Source organism: Phragmites australis, chromosome 12 (genome assembly GCF_958298935.1).
Source record: "Phragmites australis chromosome 12, lpPhrAust1.1, whole genome shotgun sequence".
Lineage (NCBI taxonomy): Eukaryota > Viridiplantae > Streptophyta > Magnoliopsida > Poales > Poaceae > Phragmites > Phragmites australis.
The window spans coordinates 2,497,574-2,520,159 of NC_084932.1; the positions used below are offsets into that span (position 1 = coordinate 2,497,574).

Consider the following 22,586-nt stretch of genomic DNA (forward strand, 5'->3'; position numbering starts at 1 on the left):
TTAGTAGCCAATACACTACTGTAAAACACCACATATGTGCTGATCCATCTATGTTGGTTCAACAGTAACATGTACTGTTGACATATCAATGCTGGTTCTTAAACTCTCACGCGTGAACAGCTACTGAGGAGTTGAGAACTGGCATTGATAGTGTCTATTAGTGCTAGTTCCATATACTAACCGACACTAATGTGGCCCTATAGTATAAAGATCGTCTTCTCCCCCAAGCGTGATCAGAGCCGCCGCAAGCCAATTAGAACAGCGCTGTTAGTCATTTTTGCCATCTCTACTTTTGAAGGAATCAAGATTTGGAGGAGTCAAGTGCTCTAAGGTTAATATGATGTTATATATTTCCTTTTAAGATAGATTTACTTGGTAGATTGCGTACATCAAAAGTAAGAAATACTTGAAAGAGTCTTCTATCGAACAGATACGACAAGAACATAATTTAGAAAGATTTTTTGAAGATGCTAAAATGACAAAAGAGCAGTTTCTAGACGAGTTCCTGACAGCAAAAGCAGCTGAGAGATGGCAATTTAAGTTGGGCAAACTCTTGGTCGCGCCAAACGTGTGGGACAAATTAACCTTTCAACTTCGGAAATTCCATACGTGGTACATGAAGGAGTCGCGGGATGGTAGAGAAATGTTCAAGGCCAGATACAAGGATCGAGATTTTCTCCACGAGGACGACTCTATTTTTATATATTTGAGAAAATGTATCGATTATACTAGCAAAATACCCTCGACGTGCCTATCTTGAGTTGTTAGACTCTGTAAGTGTTATATACATATAATGCACAGTATACATTCATGTTCATTAGATTGAATGTCTTAACTTATTTTTATGTAGAATGGAGGTACAAAGATGCAGGACGGAGGGCATCGATCATGTGGGATTCATCGACCCACATCATGTAAACCTAACAATGATGCAATGCGATCCAAAAGGAACCAAGGACTATGCATTGAAGTATATTTTGAAGCTACAATTGAAGAAATACATACTTCTGCACTACCACTTTGGGTATGTGTTTCCCTCCATGAATGTTCTACTCTTTTTGAGCAATACATTAGCTGCATTGGTGATGGGAGAGGCTGAGAAGGAGGTAGATGAGGGAAGGGAGATTGCAAGATGGAGATTGAGGTGGGAAATGGAACCAGTGTCAATAGCCACATCGGCGAGAGGGGCTAAAGGGGAACAGAGGTGGGGAGGGAGATTGTGGTGGTTCAGATTTAGGTTTTTGGAGGTTTCATCTTTTATCTGGGGCATTTACATCTTCATCTTGCGACCCACGATCTTTTTATATGCACGAGACTCTTACGGCCACTAGCTGCTACCTTCCTGGGCGGTGCCGTGGCTCACCTCCCCGGAGCTCACCATAGGGAATCATCGAGGGGGACGGTGGTCCAACATGCGAGGACCATAGAAAGAGTCTCACTGCCTTGTGATTGCCCGCATTGATCTGGTCGCTACATCCAAAATGTGGCCAGTAGTGGGAGAACCTAATGTGCCGGTCACTGCCACCAGTGGCGGCTGGTCGATGTGATTCGGCACGACCATAGGAATCCCAAGGGTCGCGCTAGCAAGCAATTTGATAAGAGTTACCAGGTTGGTTGCATCCCATGACGTAGAGACCAGATCTTTCTCCAATATCTGGCGATGTGGCCTGCTCGCTCGTGGTTAGTGGTAGCGTCCACGACCACCCCATGAACATTCCCTTTTCTAGTTTTCCCTCTGCAGAATCAAACCGAGCTTGAAACACTACTATAGAAAAGGGTCATCCGCATCCCTTCTTCACTATCCGTTCGGAAGCTCCAGACACACATAAAAAGCCAAGCCAAAATAACCAACCATGATAGTGATTATTACTGCCGGTTTATTACATAACCGACAGTGATATTAATTCATCAAAAGACGTACCTTTAATAACTGGCAGTGATAATAGCTATCACTACTGGTTGCATTTAAGAACCAGCAGTTATATCCAAAAATATGTACATCTGCGCATGCCTGCTCGGCTTCTCCCGAATGCCTTTAAATATTTCACACTTGATCACAAGCTCTCACACTTGATCGCTCTCTTGCTCTCCCCCTCTCCCCTTCCACCGCCGATGCCGCTACCGTGCAATTGATCTATCGCTACTAACTCCACTGCTACCTCCACTACCACCTTCTCTGGTCATGCCTCCCACATTTGTGTCATTGTCCGGGGATGAGGAGGAGGTCCCGTCAGCGCATTTATTGGATGAGGCACTGATGACCTTGGACTCTGGCGACTCAATGAGGTCCTCCGAGGACGAGGTGTGGGACTTCTTCATCGATAGCTGAAGGCGAAGAAGCCCCGGTTGAGCTCGAAGGAGGAGGAGGAGGAGACTAGTGACAACAACGGGGCCGGCGATGACTTCGGAAAAGGCAACGACAGCAACAACGACGATGATGATAGCTTCTTCGTCATCTTGGCTGACAATCGATAATCGTGTTTAGGATTTTTTTTTTTTGCGCTGGCAGGTTTAGGGCTTTTTGGCCGCAACCGTGCATATGTACAGCAATAGATTTAGTCAGTTAATTATAGATTAGTATGAAATAAACCTTAATGTTATGGAGATTAGTAATATAACGATCGGTTAAATCATTGCCTAAATATTTAAATTTTTATTTTTTATCCTAAATTAAGTATTATTGTCAGTTCATAGCTGGAACTAGCAATGATAAGTATACAAATCAGCAAAATAAACTAAAGAACTAGCAGTGATTATACATATCACTACCGGTTCACCTCAATGATAATGATAATCATAGATTATTATTGTCGTTTTATTCATTGCCGGTTCAAAAATTAGTAGTAATGCAGTTTTTTATCTAGAAGTGATAACATTTTTTTTAAGTAGTAAAACTCTTTTAGTTTCCCATGTGCACAGCGTCCTGATCGACCTCCACAGCGATCGAGCTCCCGCAGCTGCTACGTGCACCCGTGTCTTCGGAGAATGTATAGGTGCTGGCGCGCTCGTTGGCGTGCGCGCGTCCCTTGTCTTGGACGCCGGGAACTAAGCTGTGCGTCGCATCGTGCCATCGCCTACGCTGACATTGGAGGGTGAGACACGCAGTGCAGAGAGCAGGAGGTCCGTACGCAAGCCATCAAGGTGCCACTGACCTGCGACCGAACCCGTGCTGTACACTACGCCGGCGTCAGCAAGGAGACGCCCCGCGTCGAGCTCTTGCATGCGTGACCTGTCGGGCACTGGCACATCCAAGTCCGTCGCTTATCACACACCTAGATGGCGTTCATTCGTGACATAAACGTCCATGCCAAGCTGGAGGGTGGAGGAAACCCAAATGTGCTCGCTAGCTACTCCATTCACTGGCTAGATCACAACAGAGGGTGGTGCTCTTTGCATTCGCTAGCTACTCCTACTCCATTCACTGGTTAGAAGACGCTCCCCAGCTTTGATGTCCAAGGAGACTCTTAGGGCCGCCGGCTACTGCCTTCTTGGGCAGTGTCGCGGCTCACCTCACCGGAGCTCACCGCAGCGAATCATCGAGGGGGACGGTGGTTGAGCGTGCGAGGACCGTGGAAAGAGTCTCGCTGCCTTGCGATTGTCCGCATTGATGGTGGCCATGCAGGACCGAGCCAATGACTACCAGAGATCAAGAGAGTGGACGGTAAAAGAGTCTCACTGCCTTGCAATTGTCTGCATTGATCGTGGCCGTGCAGGACCGATCCAAAGAGCTCGAGCTATTCCCCCTCGACGAAAAAGCTTATCTAGCTATGCAAGAATTATTGGAATATGAGGGGTTTTCCCCTTTAAAATTCGAAATTGTATTGATGTCATATTTGAATTTGAGATAGTTTCAAATATAAAAAATAAAAAACGATAAGGAGGGTGGCTTCGGACCGGTGGGCCACTTCAAGGCTTATATGGCCAAGCAGCCCACCAGGCCCAGCCAACGTCAACCATCACGGTAGTTTCTAGAAGAGGAGAGCAGCGATGGCGCTGCTGGTGGGGGAACTATGCCCCAGCTCTGGTCGCTCAGGCGACCGACGGACTCGGGATGGTGGAGGCGTGCCATATCCTCTTGGTCCTATTGGTTAAAATCCCTCTCTCAAGGCCGATCCAATCTCGATTCCCCCATCTTCTCCTCGAATCTCCTGCCCTACATCCTCCACTCCGGCATCCTTCTCTGCTCGTTCCGTGGCGGCACCTGGTCATCTCCAGTGATGACAAGTGCGACATGGTGGCACACCTCTTTTGGTTGTGTGCCCTATTGATGTGCTCTTGCTCATTCGCTCGGTCTCGGCCATGGTGTTGTCTGGTGATCTTGGGCGGCTGAGCTTGGTCTTGGGAGTACGGTCTCGCACGTACCGTGGCCGTGGTGTCCGTGTCGCTTCTGTAGTGGTGGTTTGCGTCATGTTCTTGCGTGCATTTTTTTGCATGTGGTGCTCATGTTGTGCGCGCCATGTGCTCGGTGACTGAGTCATGCGTGTGGTGTCCCTACGGTGCTTGCCTTGTGTGCATGTTCTTGTCGTGATCACCACGTTGCCCATGTGCTCGGTGACTGAGTCGTGTGTGTGGTGTCCCTACGGTGCTTGCCTTGTGTGCATGTTCTTGTCGTGATCACCATGTTGCCCATGTGCTCTGCTATGTGGTGTTTGAGGAGGTTTGGATTCTCACAATCACTTATAAAAAGCGAGTTTTGTGCTTAAGCTTCGGCTTTTGAAACCATAATTCACAATCTAAAGTGCAAACAAACATGTCCTAAATCAAATTTTAGGGGTATTTGGTAGGGCTCCATATCCAGGATCCACGCTTGATCTGGGTGAAGCCCTACCAAACCAGGTGACTATGTTTTTTTGGAGCAGGCTGATTTATGGAGTTGCTCTCCTCGCGGTACAAATTTATCAAGCAGGTAAAATGATGATCCATGAACTCCAGTTCCCAATTTTCTCACGAAGATAGAGAGAAATTACCTGCCACTGTCACTGGGATACACTGGTAGAAAAATAATTTGTATAGACGGTTCGGAAACCCCGTGCAGAACACTTTTTTGAACCATCTGTGAAAAAGAGTCTATACAAATCAGATTTGTACATACGGTTTTTAAACCGTCTGTACAAATCATTTGTACAGATAGCTCATTATTGGAACTTTTTGTACAAATGATTTGTACAAACAACTCGTTATTGGAACCGTCTGTACTAAGTTTGTTGGAGCTAAAAAAATCTAAAAATATATTTTTCCTACCCACACCAGCCCCCTATATTATTAGGTAGGCACGGTCGTAAGTCACATAATTTTTCACGTGAAATACCACGAGTGTATTTTCTAGGAGTCGAACCCGCAACCTCTAACCTCGCGCGAATCTTTCTTACCGTCTCACCTGTCGTTCATTGCTGACCATTGAATGAAAATAATCTATATAAGATATGCACTCAAAACAAGTGAGACACTATTAGTATAGACGGTTCTAAACTTAGAACCATCTGTACTGTTTCTTTTTAGAGATGATTCTTATTTGAAATTATTTGTACTATTACTGTTAATAATACAAACAGTTCTAATTTGGAACCGTCTGTAAAAAAAGAATAGTACAGATGGTTCTAATTTGAAACCGTCTGTATAAAAAGGAACATTACAGATGGTTCTAAACTAGAACCGTTTGTATTATAGCGTTCCGCTTTGTTGCAACTACTCGTTGCCATTTTCTCAGACAGATCTAGTTTGGAGCCATTTGTAGTACTCTTTGTACAACCGACTCCATAGATCTGCTGCCCTACCCAGCTGCCACTGTCGCCAAGACACCGAAAAAATAGAGCCCACCTGCTGTCGCTTAGGCTCGCTATTGGAATAGTCCCCACATTAGTTGTGGATGGGCAATACGTCCAACTTAAAACTAGGGAGCCCCTCATCTCATTGGCTAGATTTTAGGGTGTAGAAAGTCCCTTTAGATTCTATAATTAGTATCAGAGTAAGGTCCACAAGATATGAGATATAATCTTTGACCCGATAGACATGAGTGTATGTGAAGGTCTGATAGATTGTTTGTGCTGGTGGGGTATGACTTGAGGCACCGTCAATATATGGTGAAGGGGTGGTGAAGGACTGAGGGACATATTTAAATGTGTGAATGTGGAGGAGATTGTTGGAATAGTTCTATATTGTTTATGGAAGGGTAATATGTCTAACTTAAATTGATAAGCCACCCACCTCATTAGCTAGCTTTTGGGATGTAGAAAGTCGCTTTCGATACTACACTCGCCCCGCCCGGCCGTCGCTCAGCAAGGTGAGTTTCATCCCACCAGATCTATGCATTTGTTTTCTGGACCGATGTGTGCTCCGTGGAATCAATGAGCCCTCCTGGATTGAGGTGGTTTGCCGGCGGCCGGTGACGCAGATCTGCCCCGCGATGAGGTCGAGCTTCAGTCGACGCTGGTGAAGGCAGCTTCCCCGGCCACCATGGCTTGGCACGTACGTCGTCTAGACCAGCACGTCTTATCCCTGTTGGCGCGGTCCCTGCTCTTTGGTGGCAGCACTATTGCTTTGGAGCAGTTCACAGAGAGATGAAGAGGAATGGGATATGTGAGAGGCGGCGCTGGTGAGGATGAGCCACATCGTTAATCGATCTGGGCAAACATGTGTTTGGACTAATTCCTTCACGTTTGTTCCTACTGATTTCTTAGATTTGTAAGTTAGACAGTCTGTTAGAGAGTCGATGTTTCCATTCAGAGTCTGTAAGTCCGTCAGTTTCGTCAGTCCAAGTGTGGCGCATCACGATTCCGAGTTGTGGGATGGCGCAGCTGATAAAACGGGATAGTGGTGCGCTAAGTGGTCCATTATGTAGTGGTGATCATATTTTACATTCCTTGTTTAAGCAATAAAGGGTCCGAGAAAACGGGCCACAATTGCAGCACCAAAACACCCAACACTGATGGCACGAGTTCTATAGCTCGTCTTGCCGGAAATAGCCAGTTTTTCTTCAAGCTTTCTGATCGATCCAGGCGAGCAGAAAGCGATCGATCGGGCGATCCGATTGATTGATTTGCAACAACATGTTCTAGTCCACGAGCGCTCCCCTAATCCTCCTCCCCAAGCGCGCTACCACCACCAGAAAGAGATGAATCATGTACGTGAGTGTATTAGAGCAGAGGGCAAAATCACATTCAGTTCACAGAATCAAAGATGGCAGAAATCATGTATGTGAGCCGCAGAAATCATGTATGGGAGCGTATGTGAGCAGAGAGCAAAATCATTAGATTTTATATGACATTACAGCATGGGCGGATCGTGGAGGGATGTAAGACCATAATCCTTGATCTCCTGTACCTCCTATATCAATCTCTAGATTAAGTAGCTGATACGTATAATATAACAATTATAGTATCATAGTTAAACTTCATACATAATTACTAAGGTTCAGAATACAAAAATTTACAACCCATACTATATATTATAAACTTGACCGAGAGGCCAACAAAACATAGAAAAAGTAAAGCTCAAGCCACAAGCACCTTAGAGTACGAGCACGACTTCTAAGACTATTATTTATCCTCGTCTTCACCTCCTACGAAGTCGGTATCGGCTTCCTCATCTGAATGACAACAAGAGTGAGTACGAACGGTACTCAGCAATGCATATACTATTTTAATGTGTTGATAGATGTATAAAGGGGTAATTCAAGGATAAGACTTTACGGTTTAGTTTTAAGTATAAAGCAGATTTTATGCAGGTATTCAGTTATATTCTCTACTCTTAATATGACGTTGTTGCCGAAGGTGAGACGATTACTTGGATGACTCCATCTGTTCTCTGTAGATAAGAGAGAAAGCAAGAGGTGAGATAAAGCTAAAAGATAAGGGCAAGCAAGATAAAAGCAAGGATAACTCTTGCCAATCACGCAATCAAGAGCCAACAAGAATCAACACCAAACACAAGCACCAACAACATGTATTAAACAAACCTAAGACTATCTCTGATAGGTCACTAGTACAAAAGTTTTTATTCTATAAATGACAAAAGCATACTCATAGAGCATCTAACTACAGGGTTATCTACAACAAAAGCTAAAAAAAAATCTACTCCTACTACTACCTAGCCGCGACGCGTCGTCCTCATGCGTCATCTGCAGACCTATCCACGCTGAATATGAAATTGAATTAAAAAGATAATATCACATGAAATAACAAAAATATAAATAAATTGAGTATTACAAAGTAACTCATTTTCTCACCAAATAAACTAGGGTTGACAACATTTTTATAAATTAGTACGTCATATGATAAGGATATTAGTGAATTTTTCCTGATTTTTAGAATTTATTCGGGGAACTAAAAATTTCTATAAGTTAAAAAAGTAGGCTAATTTAGAGAATTTTAGTTAAATATTGTCTTAGGTTTTTTAATCAAACCAATTAAAATAGGTTGCTAGTGAGCTCTAATTTACTCATAAAAATATTTAGAACTTTTAGACCACTCATGTACTCCCAAATAAAATTGACATTTAAATAAAAATATGGAAACACACAAACGTAAACACACCAGACATGGTTAGGTGAACAGTGCACACGAAAAGTACTCGCTCGATCCGTGGACGATATATTTTGGTGGGCCTACTGATTTAAGATCTCGCCCATTTAGCAGACGAGATTAAGGTCTCACCTATTGAACGGATAAAATCTTATGGGGTCCATATATCCACCAATTTTTTATTACCTGACATACAAGGCTCACGAGGTGTCGCATGTTCATCGGGCGAGAACTTGTCTCGTCCGATGGACGGACGACATTAGCCTACTTCTGCGATTTTTTCAAATAGACGGGTATTCTTGCAAATATTAAAGAAAAAATATATTAAAAAAAACAAAGATGGCACAGGCGCTGAGCGGGCACAAAAGTGGGCTGGACTCTCGCAAAAAAAGCAGGAAAGAAAGTGGGCTGATTGGTGGAAATTTAGTTTAGGTTATGCGTCAAACCAACAGATTCTATTGGTAAGATTTCATTGTCTCAATATTAGATCGTAAATACTAAAATGCCTTGGAAATGGACATTTTCTGTCTGCCCACGTTGAGATCACCCCCAATGCAAATATCTTAGAGCGATATCTACCCCCTTCCACCTCACATGGACACTAATATACAAATTATTTCTCCAATGCAAAGTTAGTTCTGCATCTTATAAAATATATCATATCTATTTTTCTATTGGTTCAGATAATTTGATTTGTTTTATGGAACACGTGAACATGGACATTAATCACCTTAATATATTTCTTAGCTTATTTCTATGTTGGATTTTGTGCTTAGCTTATGTCTTTTGGAAGGTATTTACTCTCCCCTCTCTCTTCTTTAATTCTTTGACACATCATAAAAAAATCATATGTAGCATGTTTATTTAATGTTTAAGAAATAAGATAAGGTGTAGCATCGGGAGTGACCTTACTGCCGATATCAGACAACTAGATGAAATGGCAATAATCTGTCGTCTCTCAAAGTACTAAATAGAAACGAATTGTCTAGTACTGGTTGTTACCAAATCAGAAAGCATCATGCCCTTTCTTTTCCATTTGCACTAGTAGTATAGTGTTATAATATTGGTGTTGGTTAGAGGAGGAACCGGGAAGCTGCGTCATCTGAAAGCCGTGCGCACAAATCTTCTGTATACTTGATGGGCTTGTTGTCTCTCAACCTAACAACTACTTAACCTGTTGGATTTTTATTAGTCACACTTTGAATTGGGTATATGACAGACAAGTCATTGGGCTGGTTGATTTCAGTCTATGTCCGGGTTAAGATCATGCATGACATAATCCATGTTTGTCGTACATCAAGTGACAATAACATTATCAAGCACTTTTTTTTTTTGCCTCAGATTCCTCCTCCTTTCCTGCAAGCAGTGGAGCGATTTAACGTCGTACCCTCTCCGATTGCACTTTTCTTTTGCCTCAGATTTCTTCTGCTTTCCTGCAAGCAGTGGGCGATTTAACGTCGTACCCTCTCCGATTATAAGTCGGCTTGGAAAAGGTTTGGCCAAATTTTTAAATTTTTTACTAACAATATATTTCAAAATATTTAACAATAGATTTATCTTGAAAAATGTTTTCATAATATCATAAATTCAATGGATTTTATAAATATATTCCAATCAAAAATAGTAATCAAAGCTACGTATTGAATACTGTGTCTTATTTAAAATAACATATTTATAACCGGAAGGAATAGTAATTAACCGCGACAGGCGTGTTAATGAAATCTTTACAGAGCCAAGTGAATCGCTCTACTCTGAGAAGCCACCCGCGCCTGAAGACTCTGAAGAAGCTCGGGGAGAGCGACTCGCCAACGCCGAAGCTGAAGGTGCGTGCAGTGCAAGTACGCGTCGTCGTCTCCGATCCGTGGCAGCGACGATTCTGGCTCACGGCACGATCAGGGTCAGGGCGAGTATCGATCGATCGGTTGCACATCGCTCGACAGCTTTTTTTTTTCGAGAGAGGGGAAGAAGAGAAGAGCTTAGCGTGCAGATGCGAGGTGACCCTGACCTGGCCATTTCTGATTTCTACCACGCGTGGCCGTGCATTTGACCGTGGCAACTTGGCAAGAGGTAAAGGAAAAGGAGGTGCCGAATTTGACCGTGCGAATGGTCCAGGATGATCGGCAGTTCAAGGTTCTGGTTGCTGTACTAATCGTGATCTTTTTCACAGGCGCTTTTTTCTTTCTTTCTTTTGGAAACCATTCACGCACTTCTCCTGGACATACAGAACTCACATGCCAAACGCCATCCAAGTCAGCAACCATAAAAAAAAAGTCAGCAACCGTCTTTGTTTCGGCACACAGGGACACGCAAAACGAGTCTGGCATGAACTTAAACGTTACTCAATGACGAGCCATCAGGCAAAGGCCAAAGCCAACACCGTACCCCTTAGTTGCCACGTCAGTCAAAGGAGCTGTGCGCGCGCCATGGCCCGGCCCCCGCACGTCAGGGACGCATCGAGGCCGACGTGCGATGCCGTCACGGAGCTTTTCGATCGACTTTGCGTTCCAGCAGCGCAAAGAGATGTAGAGGATCAACAAAAGAGGCTGCACCGTCGCCGTGGCTTCTCATCGGTTCTTCTCTCTGTAGCGGGAACGAGAGGCAGGTCTAGGCACAGAAACATCTCGCTTTCGGGCCGTGATCTGATCACTTACCTTCCTCGCCATTTATAGACCAAACCAGTAGCTTCAAACCCGGCCCCGACTAGAACACACACGCAGATTGGCAGTTCGCGACGCAACAAATCTGCACCGCTGTTCCACCTCCATGCTGAGCTTTGCCGTGCTGGCACATGGACGCCGCCGGCATGGGTCTTGAGGCCGCGGACGGCCGTTCTCCGGCGGGCGGTGACGTCGACGCGGCGCCGGTTGTCGAGGACATCCCGGCGGACGTCCTCGCGCTCGTGCTCCGCCGGCTCGACGGCGCGTCGCTGGCCGCGCTGGGGTGCGCGTGCTCCTGCTTCCACGAGCTCGCCAGCGACCCGGCCACGTGGCGCGGCATCTGCCTCGCCATGTGGCCGTCCGTCCGCGACGTGCCCTGCTGCTGGGACGGCGGCGGAGGACACCGGGCGCTCTTCGCTGACGCCTTCCCGTTCCCGGCCGCGCCGGCGGCGGCACCGTCCGTGCCCGCCTCGGGCTCGGGCTGCCTCCCCGCGCGGCTCGTCTCGGCCGTTGACCTGCACCACGGGGGCGCCTGCATCATGTCGCGCGTCGTGGACACGGACACCTCGTCGGACTGGTTCCTGGGCTCCCCGTTCCGCGTCGACGCGCTCGTGCAGGAGGGCTTCTCGGCGCCGTCTCCGATCACCCCCGCCGAGCTGACGCTCAGCTGGATACTGATCGACCCGTCCTCCGGCCGCGCCGTGAATGCCTCCAGCCGGCGCCCGGTGTCCGTCGACCGGAAGTGGCTCACGGGGGACATCGTGATGCGGTTCACCGTCGTGCTCCGCGACGTCGCCCTGGACGCAGCCGTCACGTGCGACGAGCGGTACGGGCACGTCAGGGAGGTGAGCCTGTGCATAGAAGGCGGGGACGGCGGCGGCGTGAGCGGCCGAGACGGGCTGGCAGCGATCACCGCGGCCATGGCGGGCGCGAGGCAGGGCCGCGGCGCGGAGGCGGCGGCGAGGCTGAGGTACGAGGAGTTCGTGAATGGGAAGAGGGCGAGGAAGGAGTGGAAGGCGAGGCGGGAGGGCATCCTTGACCTCTGCTGCTCCGGCGTCGGGGCGGCGGCGTTCGCCGGGTTCCTGGTGATGCTGACGTTCCGGTGACCGTGCGACATCCGCCGCGCCGGGCAAGGCATGAGCAACGTAGATATGATTGTGCTGTAGCTTACGGTCTGCTGTCACAATGAAATGTATAGCTGGGAAGTCACCATCGCTTCATTTTTGTTGTTATTGTTTTTTCAAAAAGCAAAGTTCAAGAAAAAATACTTGAAAGTTCTAAAATCTTAGTGTGTCAGACACATCTCATTATTGAACTTAAGCCTTCTATTCTTCAATTTTGTTATGGTTAATTGTCCTTGGCTCCTTGCTCGGAGCCACCGTGATTTCATTTTTACTGGACATGCAGTAAGCTCTCGTCATTTTTACTGGACATGCAGCAAGCTCAGGTGATAAGATGCCGCGAACCCCAGCAAACCTGCGTAGCATTGGCTCGCAATTGATCCATACATGCTCACTCGGCAAAGCAAGACACCGAGTCTGTAATTGCTTATAGTATATCACACAAAAAATATGAAATTTCAACGTTCTTACACAAATCTAGTTTTACTTCCATTTTTCAATTACATAAATATGCTATGGCAATGCCAACACGGTTATTTGGAAACAAGGGACGCCATGAATACTACCGACCCACTATTGCTATAAGGACTCAACACCGATACACTAAGACAAACCTATACAGGAGTTTGAGAAGCACGAAGCATACAAAAATCAAAGATCGCAAGCACTCTGTCACACGCCAGAAACTCTGGGAAGACCATGAAGCAGTCTATACAAGTGATTTCTGCAATTCCCGACAGACTAAATCGATGAACTCGTCGCTCTGTTGGGCATATCATAAGAGTTAGAGCAACCAATAATCAAACAAACATTACACCTAGTATTTCTTAGCGTGAAACATACCTGAACAAATCTCTGGAGGGCGTCCTTAACCCTATCCCTCGTGATAACAGGCCTGTCATTGTGTGCAGGGGTAAGGGAAGGAGGTGGAGTCGGTGGTGGAAAAGGTTGGAGTAGGGGGGCACCATATGGAGGACGTTGAGCAGATGCTGAAGTTGGATGAAGGGGTGGTGCTGTAGGCATCATGGATGAACCCGGTGGTGCCAGCGATGTAGAAGAGGATGATGGAGGTGCAAAGAAAGCCGGTGTCACAAGATTTGTTGATCGGCTGGTATGGGTGTTAGTGTCATGGAGCGGCAGTGGTGGAGCTGATGAACCTATTGAAGGGGGAGTTTGATGTGCCGGAGCAACAGATGGAATGATCAATGGCACACAGGAAGATGCAACGCTCTCAGTGGACGGATGCACTCTTCCAGCCAATGGTGCACTTGGCACACTTCCAATGCTAGCAGCGTCCTGCATATTTGTTTAAAATACAATTTTAGCATTGATTGACATCACAATGGACTACATTTATCCAACCATGACCAGTAAGATGCAGTATACTGGTGCATATGTATCCATCAGAAAAGATGCTACGATGGCCATTGCGTACACAATCCAGATAAATGGAGATTACTGTTTATGACCAATGTCAAAAAAAAGAACAAATTTAAAACAAAATAGGCGGAGTTTGAAAGTAAACATACGCTGAAATAATTGACCAATGATTCATCAGAGGTATCAGGGACTACAGCAGTGGATGCTAGTGGGGGTTCAAGGGGGCCATCTATAGCAGCAGATGTAGGAACCGCTTCCAATTCCTCAAACTCACTGTGGCACATAAGAAGAATTTCAGCACAGTTGAATCTAATTTCTAGCTAAATTCAAAGCATAGAATGCAATGAATACGATGTGGTTGAATCCAAGAGATTGGAAACAGGTTCTTGTCACATAAAAGTCCAGAGGAAAGACCTTTTTGTGGAAGGGACTTTTGGTTTTGGAGGAACTTTAGCATAAGCATTCAGTATCCTGCAAATGAAAATGAGGTACACAACTTGAGCAAAGGTGTCCACCGATTCTAACAAAGAATAGCACCATGGCATCCTGAGAAACAATAGTTAGAAAAACAAACCAAGGAGATGACCCTTCAAATGGGGCACAATAAAGCTTATGCTGAATAAGTCATAACCCCTTGTTGCATGCAATATAAGAAGAGCATGACAATTGAAAAGGGATCAGGGAACCATGATACAGAGTATCAAAAGATTGTGAGCACAACCTTTGCCTCTGTATGTAATATGAATATTTTACTTGTTAGCATGCAAGAAAAGATCGGATCCGAAATAATGATATGCGTGATAGGGTAGGGGTAGCGCCAATTGAAGAAAAGCTTGTTCAACATTGGTTGAGATGTTTAGACATATCCAACGGAGGCCTCCAGAGTCACCTGTGCATAGTAAGATATTGAGGTACGCTGATAATGTGAAGAGAGCCAGAGGTCGACCAAACCTAACATGGAAAGAGTCTGTAAAATAACTTGAAGGAATCGAATATCCTCAAAGAATTATCCGCGGATAGAAACGTGTGGAAGTTAGCAATCCACGTACCAGAACCATAACTTATGTATCAATTTCCTTATACCATTAATACTTTTATTTTGTTACTATTACTAGTACCTTTATTATCATTATTGTTTTTATATCATCTTTTTAGTTGGATCTTGTGAGTTTTATCTCTAGCCTACCCCAACTTCCTTTTGACAAAGGCTGTTGTTGTAACATGCAAAACTGTGGTTAACAGGAGAAAAATTGACTGTTTACTGGGCATAAATCTCTCGTAGTTACTTCATGTTCCAAAATTGAAACAAGGGAAATCACGGCTTACTGATGTATTACTCCCGACCATTGTTCAGAGTCACCAGATGTAAGTTGTGGTTATAAGTGGCATATGCAATACAACTGAAGCAGCAAATGGCTTTCACACTTAGGGCTAACAAGGCAAGTTACTTCATGCCCAAAAGGGAAACACTAGGATTGTTCACCAGTCTTTAGTTAGAAGGTTCAGAAATTTCCCATCACATTTCGTAGCGAATGCAATCCAAGGCTCCCAGCTAACATTTGCTTCCATTTGTTAGTATGATCCATTTCTCATTCATCACTCACATTATCGGATGGTCCAATAACACTCATAAGGTTTTTAATGTACATCTTAGCCACAGCAAGAGATGCGTCAAATATGAGGAGAAAAGGATACATGGAAAGCCTTTTACCTTCCAAAAAGACTTGCAACAGCTTCACAGTCATGTTGATTGTAGAACCAAATTCCATTTACTTCTTGCGCAGCATTTCGGTACAACAAATATGGAGGTTGAAGTTCATATTCAAAATCACTAAGTAGATCCTCCACCAGATTATCTGTTGAGAAAAAACATATTGAACTTTCCATGAAGAATCCAGAACATGAATCATCTACTTTATACAAATAAATTTTAGTATCTTTGCAGCAATTACTGACAAAAAATATATATAAGTTGTCAGTTCTATCAACACGTTAGATGCCCTGAAAAAATAAACCCATGCCCTCTAGTTTAAAGCTAATGAACAGACTGAAGAACAATATTAAAATATCAGACTAGCTCATATAGGGGTGCCCACCTGGTTCCCCAACTGGGTTAGCTGGAGATTTGCAAGAGTTTACCCAGTTTCTGTACACATCCAACTAACCACTACAAAGAGACCATTTGCTTCGCTCATCACTCGAAGCATCAATAATTAAAGAGAAGCAGGTCAAGTGTGATGATGCATAGTCATAAACTTGAAAGCTGAAAACATAAAACGCCATTAGATCTTCAACACGGCTCAACTTGGGCACATTCAAACAACGATGAACAGATACTTGCACAGCATTTTATCCCACTCCTATTTGTATGAGTTACAGACAACAGTATTATGGCTTTTCAGACTTCAGTGGTTCACTAGGAAACTGTATAGCTCACGTTGAATCGAACGCACGGCGCATCAGGTAGTTAAGTTTCTCAGTAGCCTAGGTATTGCAGTACATTGGTCACAGGGGCGGACCCACAGGGTAGTCCTGGTAGGCCCAGGACTACCCTACTCCAGCGGTCCAGCCCAATCTTTAGTCCGGTTCGTAAAAAAATAAAAAAGCCCAAACGTCAGCGTCAAGCCGCAAATCGACGCTTCGGTTGCCTCCTCGCCTCCTCGTAGTCCTCGCCTGGCGAGCGGAACCCATCTGGCATCTACTCGATCCGAATTCCGGTGATCCCGACTACTCTGCGCTCTGCGGACGGCCGAAGCGGCGGAGCCGGACGCGGGACTCCTCACGCCTGCGCCTGCCGTCTAGCCGCCTACGGCCTACGCCAGTCGCCAGACGCCAGTACCGTAGACTTGCAGAGGCGCAGCGCAGACTCCAGCACTCCGCAGTACGCACACTGCCCACGCGACTACGCCTGCGCCCTGCGGCCCTGCGTTGCGCTGAGCCGACAAAGCCATCAGAGTGCAGCTGCGCAGGAATCAGGATTGTCAGCAGGAGCGTGAGAACAGAGACGTGAGTGTGTGACCACTTACCAGAGGAGCTGGACTAGTTGATTTGACCACTGAGTACTGACTACATTGGGAAGAGGTGATTAGGTGAGCTAGCATCAGTTGTTTGCCTGTTTCACTTTTCATGTCAATATGTCATGGTCCATGATTCCCATGATTTCATATTGTGCATCAGACATCAGTGCATTGCAATATTGATTATCGCATGCCTGCTAGCGCCCAGCTGAGCTTTTGTCTTGTGTATCGATCATGTTCAGGTGACAATTTTGTAGAGATGAAAAGGCAGGGAGATATTGTCTCGCTTTTTCGGAAACATGAAGCAAAGACAAAGAAAATTGCGACTGAAAATCATGCTCAAACTCAAGAAGAAGAACCATCTCGTGTTCCGGTTATGGCTGAAGAGCAATCTCAAGAACAACTACATCATGTTCTGATTCAGGTTGTGTCCGAAGAGCGACCTCAAGAACAAGAACCATCATCAATTTGTGATGTTGATCATCTCGAACATGATCCTGGCTTAAGAGTGCCTATTGCAAGCTATAATGTCAATGATCAAAATGCGATTCGAAGAGGATGTATTCTAAAAGGTCCATGCCAACCTTATGCCCATGATTACCCAACAAGGAACATATACGGTAAAGATCGTCGCTTCAGTATTATTTGGTTCCATAAATATCCTTGGCTTGAATATAGTATTGAGAAGGATGCAGCATTTTGCATGATATGTTATTTGTTTAGCAAGGGAGGCAGTAAATTTGTTAAGGGTGGTTGGAGAAATTGGAACATAGGTAATGATGCACTTGAGAAACATGTGGGAGGTATAGATAGTACTCACAAAGCTGATAATCGGTTTGATGAGGTAAATATGGAGTTGCTTATTTGCATGTCAGCCTTGAGTCCCTTCAATTCTTTTGATTCTTATGATGCACATAAAGTCCTTAAGCTTGCCAAGTTTTATCCTAAAGACTTTTCAAGTGTGGAATTGATAAGACTTGAACTCCAACTTGATAACTTCATTGATGACATGAGGAAAGATGATAGATTCAAAGGCCTAAACAATCTTGGTGAGCTCTCTATTAGGCTTGTTGAAACGAATAAGCATGTTATTTATAACTTAGTGTATTTGCTTCTTAAGTTGGTATTGATCCTACCAGTGGCGACTGCAAGTGTTGAAAGAGTATTTTCGGCATTGAGTTTAGTGAAGGATAAATTGAGAAATAGAATGAGTGATGAGTTATTGAATGACTGTTTAGTCACATATATCGAGCGAGATATCTTCTCCAAGGTAAGTGAGAATGATATAATCAAGTCTTTCATAACCATGCGAAAGCGCAAAGTGAAGAATCTAGAATAGTATCGTAATATGATGTAATCTTCATTTATGTAAGACCTTATGTCATGTTGAGACTATTTATATTACGGTTTTATAAATTTAGGATTTATTGTTGAATTTACGATATTATACCGAATTACCGAATTTGTATTATCTTTTGTCCAATTTTATACTCTTTTACCAAATTTATAGTCTTAAAAATTTAGATGCCTACCCTATGAAAAAATTCTAGATCCGCCACTGATTGGTCAATCCTATGACCTAGAATGCTCTAAGTTTAGCAAAAGCCGAAAGGGATGCTTTTTCATGATTGAGATCGGTTCTAATCGTCCAGTGTCTAAACTAGTAAAGCCAAAAGTCTAAACCAAGTAACAAGACGCAAGCAAGATAATCCACCCAACAGACGAGTTCATCTGGTGGGGACTGGAGAAGCACGTACCGGTGTTGCGCCTGTTCATGACGATGAACTGGAACCTCGGCTGCGTGTTCCTGGAAGCAATGCAGCACAATCAGGGCATAATCAGATCACAGACAGGCAAAACCCTAAACCGCGCATCCCCCCCCCCCCCCCGGCGCTCACCTCTTGACCACGAACAGCGAGCCCTCCACGTCCTTCCGGCTCTGCAAGAATCGCACGCAAGATACCGCGTTAGATCGGGTCGGATCGTAGCTAGGTCGGCACGAATCGCGTGTTTGGCTGCTGCTGCTGCTGCTGGCTCACCCACTGGTTGAGGTCGATGTTGAAGTCGTAGAGCGTGACGTGCGCGGCGGTGATGAGGATGTCCTCGACGGCGGGGTCGAGGCGCTGGAGGACGGTGAGGTTGAGCAGGCGCGTGGCCTCCGCGTCCATCGCCAGGTTCGGCGTCACCTTCCCCCCGTTCGGCTGCGGCTGCGGCGGCTTCATCAGTCTCGAGAGGCGTTGGATCTGAGCGCCGCAGCAGCAGCCAGCCAGCCAGGGGAGGAGGGGGGACTTCGGGATGGGAAGATGGGCTGCACGTGGGCCTCCGTGTAGGGCTTCCTGGGCCTGAGGGCTCTAATCGGTGTGGCCCAAACTTGATTCCATTTGCACCGGTGAGCAAGGCCCTCTGCTCCGCCCCATCCGCCATGGCTGCCCGGCGCCCACCTCATCCCCTGTGGAATCGGAGTCTTGTCGGCCGGATCGAGCTCCCTCTGGCCAAATCGAGCATCAAGCGGCTCCATGCAGTGCCTCAAGCCCTGCTCTCTCGTTTGGAACTTTCTCTTCTTCCGTCGGAACTTTCTTTCTTTCGTCGGAACTTTTCTCGACAGAGATGCTCGCTGGCGCCGGAGACGACGTCGGCAAGCAGTGGGAAGGCGCGGCGAGGCGGCAGTGTGACGATCTTGGGTTAGCAATTCGACACTCGATACCCCTGGACCTACTCACCAAACATGACGAAATGAAGTGCACTGGATTATGCTTGAAATCCTAAAATGACCGGAAAAAATAGACTAAAATTTACACCTTTTTCTTTTGCCTCACATCCATGATCCATGCTTAGAAACATCACTAGTGTATATCGAAAATGAGGCCCATGAATATCTACAAGACGACATTACAGTGATTTAATATTGCTGGTATAAAAATCCTACAGAAAGAATCGTTACATTACACATGGAGAACCTTCGATGGTATCATGGTACACCGTCGGACTGCTAGCAGCTACTACTTGTTTCTTCAGTTACAGATGGCGGCACCAAAGAATAGCAAAAACAGAAAACGAGAAACGTTTCTCCTATGCCTTGGGGCTTCAGAACATGATCAAAATACAAACCCCGCCTAGCTAAACGAAAGAAGACATGAAGCAATCGAAAGAACAGATCGACCATCAGTTTTAGTGTTTCTTCGCCGCCGAGAAAACCAATCGAGTCATCACAACCACCGCCATTACCAATGCTGCCGTCGGAGGAGGTACGCCTACCACTACTCGCCAGCCGGGGCCCGGCTGGCAGAGTGCACGTGCTTCAGCTTCGTCAGCTCCTTCCTCCTCTTCCTCGCCTTCGCCGCCGTCGCCGCCTTGTCCCTGTCGCTCGCTGGGCCCTGATGCTGTCCCACCGCGCGGCTGCCGCCGGCCTCTGTGCTGACCGGCGCGCTCCTCTTGTCGACGTCGATAGCGAGCGTGAGCGAGCACGGGTCGTCGTCGGTGTCGTCCTCGGCCGTCGCGCCGCCGCCGGCTGGGCTCGCCGGCCCCGCGGCGGCGCGCGGGTCCTGGAGTGGCTGCTGCTGCTGCGGGTACGACGGCGAGCCGAGCCGGTCCGCGACGACGGGGTAGTACCAGGCGCAGGGCGGCAGGCAGAGCCCTGGCGGTGGCCCCGGCTGGCTGCCGTGCTCGTACCCGGGCGGGGGCGGCCAGGAGCCCCAGACGTAGGGCACCGGCACCGCGGGCGGCGGCGCCGCGGTGTACAGTAATCTCGGCTGCGGCGGCGTGGCCGTGGACGCCGTCATGCCTTCCGCCTGCAGCGTCGGCGGTGCCGCGTGCATGGCCGTGGTCACCGGTGTCGCGGCCGGCGCTTTATTCGTCGTCCCTGCCACCTGCATATACAGAGAACACGCAACCACATGGCTCGGTCAGGACGACGCTCTCTTCGCCACTGAAACATATGCATTCGTTCCGGTGTGACACCAAGACCAAGAACCCTGTCACTGTCAGATCACCGAAAAGGTAAAGCGTTCTGCCTGTGCTGCGGCTACATGATTTGTCCAAATCAACATGGACACCTCACTAATCGAGACCCCAAAAAATGAGCTCTCGCTGGTTCGATCACGCAATACTCCTCTACTGATCACTCTGTTTCGTCAGCTACGCGTACTGCCACTGCCAGAAACCAGGAGCTTTCTAGCTGAACCCATCTCACGCAAAGCAAAAATTGTAGCTGAACCGACTAGAAGAACCAGCGGATGGATCCGATGCGGCCAGGCCAGCACAGCGTTGGCATTGCACTGAACAAGTATGACGACAAAAAAAAAAAAAGAACAGATCGTTGCTCGTTATTGGCCAGAAGAAAAAAAAAAGTGCAGTCAGGTCAGGTCAGGTGGCCTCCTGGATGGAACGTACTAGATTCTGTTTGCCTAACATTGTTAACATCAGCTAAGTGATATGTACTATAGTCAAGTGCAGGATTGTTTGATTAATCAAAGCAATGAAAGCGAAAGAGATGGGTGATGTGATGGTGTGCCTGTTCTTTCAGCTGCTTGTTTGCCTCCTTGAGCGCGAGGTACTCCTGCATCGCCATGTCCTTCTCCTGCACCGACAGAGAGTGCGTGCCGTCAGCAAGGCAGAAACGAACGCATCGGGTGACCAGCTGATCACCGAGCGAGCGATCGAGAACGACGTCGTGTTACCTTCTTCATGTTCTCGTTCTGCGACGATAAATCTGCGACTTTCCTCGCCAATTCGTCCCGGATCGCCTGTGCAAGTCACGAATTTTATTTCCCGTCAGCATCAAGCGGTTGTAATCGCAACCTGATCATAGTCCCGAGTCTGCAGCACAAGGCCGTGGTGGTTAACAGCGCAGCTGAACCGAGAGGCTGCGAAGAGGTTACCTGGCGGCGGAGTATGGTTTGCCGAGCAGACTCCCGGTTCGCGAGCACGCGCCGCAGCCGCTTGGCCTCCTTCTCGGCCTACGACAGGGCAAACACTGGTGAAGAGAGAGCACGGAATTGCGACTACGCAACACGACTGACTTACCTCGGTGAGCATGTGCCGGGGCCCGTAGCCCGGCGCCGCCGTCGACGCGGCCGGGTCCGCCTGCGATTGCTGTGCAGGGTGAGGAGGGTGCCCGCTGGAGCTGCTGGAGCAGGGAGACGACTGGATGCCGACCCTCCCCAGCTCAAGGCTCAGCCTCGTGCTCGCCAGCTCCTCCTCCTCGTCCTCGCGCTCCGCCGCCGTCGGCGTAACCTAATAGCCATCCGGAATTAAAGCAAGAAAAGCTAGGCGACGGCAACTCACCGAGGCGAGGCAAATCGATCGGACCTCCTTCAATTTACCTGAGGAGCTGTCCCGACGCCGGCCATGTCTGCCAGCGCCATGGCGGCGTTGAGCTCGTGGACGTCGACGACGCCGCCGCTCCGGCGGCATTGCCTCTGCCCGTCGCTATCGTCAGACATGGCGCGGCGAGCTAATCTAGGGGGACTCGCACACATCGATCAGCTCGCGGGAACCGCAGTGGAAAAAGGCAGTTCGCTTCGTTCCACGGCGCCAACTGAGTACGACGGGCCGGGGACCCGCCCGGTTAAATATCTCCCTCCCGGAGGCGGCGCGCGGTGTTAGGAGAGGAAGACAGGTGGTCGTGTGGACCGTCGCCCCGAGCGTCCGATGGCCGGGCAGGGGGGCCATCTCGCCCGTCCGCGGCGGCCGCGTGGCCGTAAAGCAGCTGCTCACCGGACTCACCTCCACGCAGCGGCAGCGCGGGACACGCGGAGGCGCCCCGTGCCGCGACCAGCATGCAGCGGCTTCGTGACCCGAGGCGCCGGGAGCGGGCCCGGCGCGTCAGCGCGACAGCGGGGGACGGCACCAAGTTGCCCTCCGGCGCTGACGTGGCGTTCGCGTCTGTACACG

At 47.5% G+C, this 22,586-nt stretch overlaps 3 protein-coding genes across 3 annotated transcripts; 1 reads left to right on the plus strand and 2 right to left on the minus strand.

Annotated features, from left to right (window-relative positions):
- The first annotated feature begins 10,911 nt into the window (after window positions 1-10,911).
- LOC133886680 (probable F-box protein At2g36090) lies at window positions 10,912-13,063 on the plus strand. The gene has a single exon (XM_062326462.1). It carries the CDS (start codon window positions 11,308-11,310, stop codon window positions 12,280-12,282), a length of 975 nt encoding a protein of 324 aa, XP_062182446.1. The 5' UTR covers window positions 10,912-11,307; the 3' UTR covers window positions 12,283-13,063.
- On the minus strand, window positions 12,714-19,071 carry LOC133886679 (mRNA-decapping enzyme-like protein). The gene is made up of 8 exons (XM_062326461.1): window positions 18,734-19,071; window positions 18,593-18,633; window positions 18,452-18,501; window positions 15,389-15,533; window positions 14,092-14,148; window positions 13,827-13,950; window positions 13,141-13,593; window positions 12,714-13,060 (listed from the first exon to the last, which is right to left on the minus strand). Exons 1-8 carry the CDS (start codon window positions 18,914-18,916, stop codon window positions 13,007-13,009), a joined length of 1,107 nt encoding a protein of 368 aa, XP_062182445.1. The 5' UTR covers window positions 18,917-19,071; the 3' UTR covers window positions 12,714-13,006.
- Window positions 19,072-19,569: 498 nt separating this feature from the next.
- On the minus strand, window positions 19,570-22,216 carry LOC133886681 (actin cytoskeleton-regulatory complex protein pan-1-like). Its single transcript, XM_062326463.1, has 6 exons — window positions 22,016-22,216; window positions 21,717-21,926; window positions 21,572-21,649; window positions 21,371-21,436; window positions 21,205-21,270; window positions 19,570-20,560 (listed from the first exon to the last, which is right to left on the minus strand). Exons 1-6 carry the CDS (start codon window positions 22,169-22,171, stop codon window positions 19,952-19,954), a joined length of 1,185 nt encoding a protein of 394 aa, XP_062182447.1. The 5' UTR covers window positions 22,172-22,216; the 3' UTR covers window positions 19,570-19,951.
- Window positions 22,217-22,586: the final 370 nt, after the last annotated feature.